This window comes from Saccostrea cucullata, unplaced genomic scaffold (genome assembly GCF_032062105.1).
Source record: "Saccostrea cucullata isolate Sc308-1 unplaced genomic scaffold, CSIRO_AGI_Scuc_v1 ctg1858, whole genome shotgun sequence".
Lineage (NCBI taxonomy): Eukaryota > Metazoa > Mollusca > Bivalvia > Ostreida > Ostreidae > Saccostrea > Saccostrea cuccullata.
Window position 1 is genome coordinate 70,756 of NW_026937780.1, and position 10,095 is coordinate 80,850.

General features: G+C 34.3%; 1 protein-coding gene across 1 annotated transcript; it reads left to right on the forward strand.

The window, feature by feature from the left end:
• Window positions 1-212: 212 nt before the first annotated feature.
• Window positions 213-9,952, forward strand: LOC134248823 (uncharacterized). Its single transcript, XM_062731200.1, has 15 exons — window positions 213-386; window positions 806-972; window positions 1,533-1,744; window positions 1,862-1,965; window positions 2,084-2,194; window positions 2,317-2,365; window positions 2,893-3,106; window positions 6,892-7,009; window positions 7,557-7,720; window positions 8,175-8,392; window positions 8,483-8,565; window positions 8,657-8,767; window positions 8,879-8,927; window positions 9,058-9,272; window positions 9,379-9,952. The coding sequence occupies exons 2-15, from the start codon at window positions 808-810 to the stop codon at window positions 9,651-9,653; spliced, it is 2,088 nt and encodes a 695-aa protein (XP_062587184.1). The 5' UTR covers window positions 213-386; window positions 806-807; the 3' UTR covers window positions 9,654-9,952.
• The last annotated feature ends 143 nt before the right edge of the window (window positions 9,953-10,095 follow it).

Consider the following 10,095-nt stretch of genomic DNA (forward strand, 5'->3'; position numbering starts at 1 on the left):
AAAAAGGATGTCTCTTAGATTTAAAATCTGGCTGAGATTATAAACCTGAAATTACTGATACACGTTAGTATACACGTACAACTTGGATGCAAGATATTACCAACCCCATCTATAGATAAAATCAATCAAATGTGCAAAAAATTAATGTTTACTTCCTTTCATGACTCACAGTTCCGTATCCAGGACATAGTAAAAACAGTTACTCGAGCGTGACATCTAAAAATATTTCAAAATATTTACCACTCCTAGGTGGAATCTTGGCTGTCTCCCAACGATCTACGGACCAATCCTGTTATTACACGGGGGAATTACATCACCTAAAACATGGTGTACGGAGAGATTTTTGACCATTCCTTTTTCGGAATTACTCCGAAACGGACAAACAGGTATAGTTAATTTAATTTTAGTTCCGATGGCTTTGTATCATATAATATTTCCCTCGCTAGCATGAAAATATTAATACTGTATTGCAAAATTGTAATCGAGGAGATTTTTTAAATATTTTAAAACACTTTCACAACATATATACTGTTATAAACACATTCAACATACATATCTTTATAACCGAATTTGTTACCTTGATTAAATAGTTTGTACAATATAATCATCGAAGAGTTACGTCCCTTCCCATTCATAAATGTTCTTGGGACTCTCTCTCAATTTACATGAGTAAGTAGGTTCAATCGCTGACAAATATATTTGTTGTTCTTAAAAAATATATATACATGTAATTCGAAACCTAATTCGACTACTGTAGTATGTTGAGTAATAAATAATTATACAAATTATTATTACTTTGTTTCAGCCATGTCCGCTGTCCTGTTCATTTTATCTATGGCAGTTGTCACTGTCGCCGCTGGAAAACTTGTCAGCTATTGTGATGTTGACAAACAGGAGTTTTACGTTAAACAGTGGGGGCAGTGCAAGGCTTGTGATAGATGTCCAAGGGGTTACGGGCTGAATTCAAAGAGAGTAAGAAATTATTGTCACTTCGTGTACGTATTTATTCACTTGAAATATCATAGCCATAAGCCACAGATTTTTTTATCTATACGAATCACAGGCACTTGTTTCTGTAATAAATTTTTGACCCATAGTCACAGGTACTTGTTTCTGTAATAAATTTTTGACCCATAGTATGTGTTATTATTATACTATGGGTCAAAAATTTATTACAGAAACAAGTGCCTGTGATACGAATGAAACAAAGCGAATACAAAAGGCTCATGACTTGCGATGATGTTGCAACCAGTTGTTTCCACAAATCCTGATCGCAAGTAAATCATAGAATGGAAGTCATTCATTATAAGTCAACATCATTTTCGCCACTGATCAGGAAATATATGACTTGAATAAAACATTATAATTACTAACCTCAAACCTAAAATTGTACATATATATACTATAGAGATATTATGATACCTTTCATAGTAGGATGTTCCACCTCTGAAAAAATTATTCTTTATTCAAACGCTTGTTTACATAGTTTGCATCAATACTGATAATAAGAAAATGTCCTGCTATATTAATAGGATGTACGACTGGACCCAGTTTACGGAGCGCTCCACTGCAGAGGTTGTGTGAAATGCACCGCCGGTGAAACCTATAATTCTGAGATAGGATACGGGGAATGTCTCAGATGTACAAACTGTACGGCTTACCGAAGAACTGTCATAACAGAGTGTACAATAGAAACAGATACAATCTGCAGCAAGACTGTAATACAGGAGAATGGACTACTCCAGTGGGTATATTCCTGGAATATATTTGTGCAAAATTTAAATATAATGAATTTTTGTTTTAAAGATGACACTTTTGTTGATGGTAACGATTTATTATCACTAAATTACATTAAATTCAGGTCGTTCCAGAATAAGCGTGAATCCTCTTCTCAGGATCAAACTAACTCGGACCCAAAATCAGACACCGAGGACAATATCGGCAAACAAGACCTAGAAAATACAGGTACGAGACATAAATATAACACCCGGGAAATTTTAGATTATTGTACGTTTACATTCTTGTTAAATAATGCTATAAAGTAGCAGTGACAAAAAATAGCTACTTATCTTTTTTCTTCCAGATTTGAATCCTGTGCTGATGTGGTCTGGAGTTTTTGCAATAGCAATGTTTGTTCCTCTTTCAGTTATGATTTTCAGAAGAAATAGAGACAAAATAAATTGCTGGAAAAAAGGTAAATTACTATACAATATAATGGTGTATATGTATTCTTTTATGAGAGTGTTGTCATTGTTCTTATTAAAAGATCTAGCATGTAATGCATGTTTGAATATAAATACATGTATTTTTTCACAGACCTAGACATTTCTATAGATGCTCAAGAGCAAGAAAGCTTACATAAAAAGTAAGTGTTTAGTATTTATCAATCAAAAATACTGTGAAATCACAAATTTTCGTGGGAGTTTAATTTTCGTTGTTTTCGAGGCATGAAGAGACCCACGAATTAAAATCCACCACGAAATGTAAAATGTTGTACACATTCCTACTCAACAATTCTTCATCCACGAATTCAAATCCCCACAAGCCAAGAGTTTTTACTCAAACCACGAAAATTTGACCCCACGGAAATATGTGATTTTACAGTATTTTTATATATAGACAACAAATAGATACAATATAAACGTACATACATTACACCAGACCCACTGGTCGAATATGTACAGTATTTCTATAATCTACATGTAGTAGTTTTTTTCCCAAAAGCAGTCTTTCAAATGGAAAATTGCAGATCACCCCACCTTTGAATGGTTTCTCTTTATGATTCAAATAAAAAAATACACCTTTATACTCAGTTTTAAGGGAGGTTGCTTGAGGGTAAATGGGTAAGGCTCCTTTACAACACATTAAAACATAACTTACATTTTATTAAAGAGATACATCTGATGTTCCTACCACACTTGAATCTGTTGTGGAATCAGTCTCTTTAAAAACCGTGGAATCCAAAAAAGACTGCTCAGAAGAAACTAACAAGTCTCATAAACGACTATCAGTGATGTCTGATGACATGCCACCATTAGAGAGCAACTTCTATTACAGTTTGAGCAGTGACATCCACTTAAATGGAATGGATGCTAAAAATCCCCAAGTATAACAGAGTATGTAAATATTTTCATTATCATTTTAATTAAGTTCAAGATTTGAAACACGGGTTAAAATGTATGCTCTTTGTTTCATTGCTGAATTAAGTTGCTTATTTCTCAGAGATTTCAATTTTAGAGGAAGTAGATGTGAAGAAAAGAAGAATTTCCTTACGGACAAAGAAATGCAGGGTACACGATTCTGTGGTGACATTGCTTATATAGCATCCAGTACCTCCGACATGCCTAGAACTCCAGGATAAGGCGTAAGGAATGTGAAAGACAGAGGATCAAGGAAGGATAGTCAAATGATCTCAGGATGCAGTTTTTCAGTCTCGGAATAAAAGGGAAATTTGCTACGAAATCAGTTCTCCAAAAAGAGCTTTGAAAAGTTGAACATAACGTAACTTTTACAAATGATCCCTGAGTTTTGACTTTTCTGCCATGTTGAAATATTACCCACCCAGGTGATACTGACTGATTTAGCGTGAACAAGTTTGATATTCATAGGACGCTCGCATAAGATGGTCTTACCTTTGTAAACCAGGGTTTTAAAATGAATACATGTGATGAGGATTCAATTGATTAAAAGATAGTGATGTTTGAAAGAGTTCAACATGACTTCACGTTGTCCAGTTGCCCGGGAAACTATTACAAAAAGAGGAAACGTGATAAGATTGTGAACAGACAGTTGTTGATTTGTAGATGTAAAAAGTTATTTGAACATGTGGAAGAAAGGGAGGAATAAAATACACAAGCAGCACAATAATGGTTATTTTCTTTTCACTGTGTTTCACTGGTGTTTGACGTTAAAAATTTTAAAAATAATGCAAAATACGACGAGAAAAATTAGAGGAACTGTGAGCACCGAGCTCACAAAATGATACCTTCGCCTCCCATATATGCTAGATATCCGAAATAGGTGTCGGATCAAAAAGTAAAATATGAGGTCACAATGGCAATATATAAGTGAAAGTATCATTAAATTTTATTCAGTGGTATATGAGAAGTTGCTGATAGGACATAGGTACTATTCTGGATCAAAAAATAAAACTAGAGGAACTGTGAGCACTGAGCTCAATAAAACATACTCCCCGCCTCCCCTTAAATAATAATGGCAAAGTCCATGTTTTGCTCTGGGGGACGCGAAAACAAGTGTCACATCAGAAAGTTAAATAAGAGATGCAAAACTGCATAATGTACTAAAGAATCTGTGAAAGTATCATTAGATTTTATTCAGTGATAGAGGTTTGGTGATATAGGAGGAGTTGTAGATAAGAGATGGATACCCTTTAATAAAAAAGAATGGCACTGTTAATGTTTTGCTATGGAAAACCCGAAGTATGGGGTGCACAATGGCACTATGTAAAAAAGATACTATTAAAGTCTCATTCTAGTTCATATACTAGTATTGGTATAAGAGAAATTGCGGATAAGAGATGGGTATACCAAAGTCATTTCTATATTTTGCTATAGGTGACCCAGAACAAATAAAGATTCTGTGAAATTCTCATACAATTTTATTCAGTGGTATAGGAGGAGCTGCAGATAAGAGATAGGTACCAAAACGCGTAATGGACGGACATCACGATGTACCCTACCACTTTTCAATCGCGGGAATGATAAAGAACTAGATGTAATAGTATTGTAAGCAATGAAATCAAAATGATACCCATGTCTGGCATATTATTATAATGGCAAACTCCATGTTTTGCTATAAGGGACCTGATATAATTGTCAGATCAAAAAGTAAAACTGGATGACATTTTGGCAATATGTTAAAGTAAAATTATGTGGTGATTCATTTGCCTTTACAGATAAATAATACAATGTAGTAATTTTGCTGCTGTTCATAAATTTATTGGCGAGACATGTAGCTAGATTCTCTAAATGATGCATTATATTATATTATATCTATTTTTTCATGTATCAATTGTATTATTTTTTTTTCTTTTTGCATCACATATTGTTTTATATAAGGAGAGGAATTCACTAAGTTATTTAGAACTTGTTTCCAATCCTTTTGATTGATATCAATAAACTATATGTTCAAAACAAAGTCAAATTCATTAATTGGAATAGGAGGAGTGGCGGATAAGCGATGGGTACCTCTCATTATTAAAGAAAAAAATGGCTGTGTCAACGTTTTCCAATGAGAAACCCGAAGTATGTGTCCAATCAAAAAGATGATCAGGAGGTGCACAATGGCACAATATAACAAAGATTCTATGAAAGTCTCATTACAATTCATTCAGTGTTATAAGAGGAGTTGCGGATAAGCGATGGGTACCTCTCATTATTAAAGAAAAAAGGCCGTGACAATGTTACCCTAAATATGTGTCCGATCAAAAAGATGATTAGGAGGTGCACAATGTCACTATGTAACAAAGATTCTGCGAAAGTCTCATTACATTTCATTCAGTGGTATAAGAGGAATTGTTGATAAGAGATGGGTATACCAATGCCAACTTTGTTTTCCTTTTGGTGACCCGAAAAAAGTGTCCGATCAAAAAGTAAAATAAGAGGAGCACATGCAATGCCATAATGTAATGAAGAATCAGTTAAAGGATGATTAAATTCTATTCAGCTGTATAAAAGGAGTTGTGGATAAGACATGGGTACCCCAAAGCATAACAGACGGACATCCTCATTATTATGCCCCCTCCCCCAGTTTTTTTTTTCAAGCGTGGTATTAAAATGATGTTTTTCAATGAGGGGAAGAGATCTTTTGTAAATAGGTACATGTACCTTATTGTAACAAGTTTCACGCATACTTGCAAGGACAGTAATGCACTTAGAGCATTTTTGTTGTCAGTTATTCATTTTATTACAACTTTGAAGGGAAAAGTAATGAGTATAATACCCCCTATAAAAAGACCCCCCCCTAAAAATGCAATCTATAAGGTTCTTTTACTACTATAAGATTTACACGTGCTAAAAAGACATCTCAAATTTAAAAACTTCACGAGGGGTCCTCTTGATATGTGCGTCACAGGAATTAATCGTGTGACGGTTTCACTGTAGTCATGGTTTGTGGTTATCATGCAGTGTTACAACCCTTTTGTTTTAGCTACCCACCATTTACCACAGGTACTTGAGGACGGGGAGCATTCTTATTATGAAAAAAGATCAAACCCACGGTATTTTAAAGAAAATACTCTTTTTATACACCCTGCTTGAAACGTGGGAGAGTATATAGTGATCAGGATGTCTGTCCGTCTGTCTGTACATTTGTCCGTTAATCTTTGGGGTATCCATATCTTATCCGCAACTCCTCTTATACCACTGATTGAAATTTAACTTAATGATGAGACTTTTACAGAATCGTGTTCACATAATGCCACTGTGCACCTCCTATATTCTACTTTTGGATTGGACACACATTTCGGGTTTCCTATAGCAAAACATGGACACTGCCATTCTTTCTGTTATATTGAAGGGTACTCATCAATTATCCGCAACTTTCTCATACCACTTAATAACATTTACACAAGATTCTTTCATCAAGTCTTTATTAAATCGTAATCTTACATCTCCTATTTCACTTGTTGATCTGACACTTATTTCGGGTCTCATTACATTTCATTCAGTGGTATAAAAGGAGTTGTGGATAAGAGATGGCTACCCCAAAGCGTTACAGACGAGCAGACAGACACCCCTAATCACCAATACTCTGCCGCTTTTCAATCGGGTACATTATATCGATTCACTGCGCCCACGCTTACTCATAACCGATATCATTGATAGCATAAATATAGACACCGGTGTTGTGCAATATCATCGTATTTTCGAGAACAGATTTGTATTCGACCAATCCTATATCTACACGAGGGATTTCATCACCCAAAAACGATGGACGGAGGGAATGTGTTTATTCTCTGTTCAGTCGTTCTACGGGACGGACCTGACAGGTCAGTTAATTTCTTTTATTTATATACATGTATATATTTACCTGCATGTTTGTGATACATAACGAACAGTAGGATAAGCAGACTGATCTATGATAATAAAAATGCTCACAATTAAAACATATTCCATTTAAGAAAGTTTTTTATGTTCATGGTCAAGTTGCTTACTTAGACAACATTTTAATCATTGGACAGTTTGACCAAGTATCAACTACAACAGGCAGTGCAAGATTTAAATGTAAAGCATAGTCTACAATAAATTACTGTTAGGTTTCTTTACTATCAAGAGTTATATTTCTTTCATGCACATGACGGTGAGTCACATTATGTTTGACGTCAATGTATGTGAATAAAAAAAAATAAATGTATAGTATGAGACTATATAGAAAATAAAAGAATCGTTGGCAAGGTTTTGTCAAGAAAAGAAGTAAATTATACTTTAACAGTTTTTAATGGTTAGATTTTTTAAAGTTTGGTTTAAACAAAGTATTGTTAAACAGTAAGTTTTTTCTTCTCAATTTTTTTTAATTAATCTTTTTTTTTACTTTAGCAATGGCTCTTGTCCTCACCCTATTTACTTTGGCATTGGCTACTGTAACCACAGGAACAGATGTCTATTGTGATGTTGAGAACAACGAGTTTTATGTGGTGCAGTGGGGTCAGTGCAAATATTGTGACAGATGTCCGGGAGGATACGGACTGGATATACAGAGAGTAAGGGGGGTTACTTTCCTATCCAGAAACTTCCTCTATTGTTGTGTTGTAATTTATTAAACTACCATTGTGAAGGTAACATATATACATGTATTATACACACATCGTCTATATTAGACCATATTCAAAATAATGTTTGGTTTCCCTCTCACGACTCAGGGTGAAATTATTGGGTTGGTTGATAGGTGGGAAAATCTTTTTTCTTTAATTTCAACATATTTTTTCAACATTTGTTGATGGATAAGAGAAATTAAAAGAAAAATAAATGTCTTGTCCAGGAATGTTTAAGAAAGTTTTGAGTTGGGTCATTTTTAGTCAGTCGGTCGGGAGAGGGCAACCACACAATTTTTTTAAAGCTTGATAACCTTCAATTAAATAACTTTTTAGGTGTAAGTTTTTGAACATTGTAATTAAATTATTAACAATTTAATATTAATTATTTTTATCATTTCAGAATATAATTATTGACCCAGTTCACGGTGCTCTCGGTTGTAGAGGGTGTGTTAAATGTGTAGACGGTGAAACGTTTAGTTCTGTTATCGGGTATGAGCAATGCAAGAGTTGTACCGACTGTACGGAACAAGGTAAAAGTGTTGCAACACCCTGTTCAAGAGAAAGGGATACGGTCTGCAGCAGGAATATCTTACGTGTAACGAGGAAGAACCAGACTCCGTAAGATTCAATAATACTCTTCTAAAAGTTCATTTTACACAATTCATTGGTTTTTGCTTTTGAAACCCTAGCACTAATATATTTTTTTAGTTTGCTTCAAACAACACCAAAACCAGTTTTCCTCAACAATGGTGATGACAACAGGGGTGATCAGAACAAGGAATACTATACGGGTAAGTTTTTAATTGTTAGGAACGACACCTCCATTACAACCCCCCAAAAATAAAGTACCGGTATATAAAAAACTTTCTTTTTCTTCTTCAGATTTTAACCCTTTACTTACAACAGTTGGAGCTGTGGTGGGTTTTATCGTCGTTGTTCCATCAGCAGTGATACTCGTTATAATGAGGAAAAGATTAAATTGTCGTAAACGAGGTACTATTCAAATATCATTAATTTCTAAAATTAGTTTTTTACACGAATACTAGTAAATTTATATAGATATTCAACATTATTTTGAACGAAATATATTTTTTTTTTCAACAGATTCTTCTAAGTTTGAAGACCCCGAAGAACAAGACAGACTCAGTAAAAAGTATGTATCCATAATTATTATACTTACAAGTAGGTGTTCTTAAAAAAAAGTTGTATCATTCACATGTATTTCGAAAGTGTAAGGTATGTTAAAAAACCCATACCACTCAGACGTGTATTTTAATCATTAGAAATGTTGAGACTGATCCACCTACCTGCGAAAGCAAAATAGAAACAATCAACTCATCTGAATTGGATTGTGTAGCAAACCTTCTAACAGAAAGTGAACAGAATGAAAAGAACAAGGAAAGAAAACCACCTTCTGATGTTTCCATTGATTTCTCCGGGAATTTTTCTTATGATAATGATTTAGAGATAGACGCAGAGGAACAGAAATTAGACCCAAGTAAGTTATCAGGGCTTACGATTTAAAAATAAATATTTGAACTTTTTAAATATGTAAGCTGTTAATGCTTTTTAACATTGTAAATTGTATACCATTTATTTTTCAGGATGGAATGAAGTTCCCTCAGACAAAGAATTACAGGATATATGTCCTTCTATTGCCCATAGTAATATTTACGCCCGTCTTGGTCGAGAATTGGGAGTTGAGGACTGTGAAATAAAGAGAATCAAAGAGGAACAGCATGGCGATCTTCAAGAAACAGCATTTCAGACACTTAAGAAGTGGAGAGAACTGAATGGAAAATCAGCAACAAAGTCTAAACTTCAATGCGCACTCAAAAGAGTTGGAATGGGTAACATCTCTTTGATTGATGATCGATGATATGTATCTTTCTTGATTTGGTGAGATAAATACCTATCCAAGGTAAGGAAGCGTAGGTGTCCAGAGGGTTGCGCATCGTACATGTTCAGGTGGTTGCTGAAGACAGAATCTTCGCCCAAGCTCCAGATGCGAGGAACAAGTTCTTCAAGATGACGTACAGCGATTCAGCAAGGATGTTTTGTTCATGATGTGTAATAGGTCGCAGTGTACCTTACATAATATGATTGTATATATAACTTGAGAAAAAGGGAAATTTCATTGTTGCGTTTTTAAAAAATAATTTGTTACACAAGTATAACTTGTATATTGTCAAATTGTTTTTGTTTTGAATAAAAAGGTTACTGAATATACTTTTGTTATTCTGACGAATGTGTGTTTCAAGACTTTAGTTTCCTACAGGTTGAACTTATATGTGCTTTGATTGAACAACGAAAATTTTATG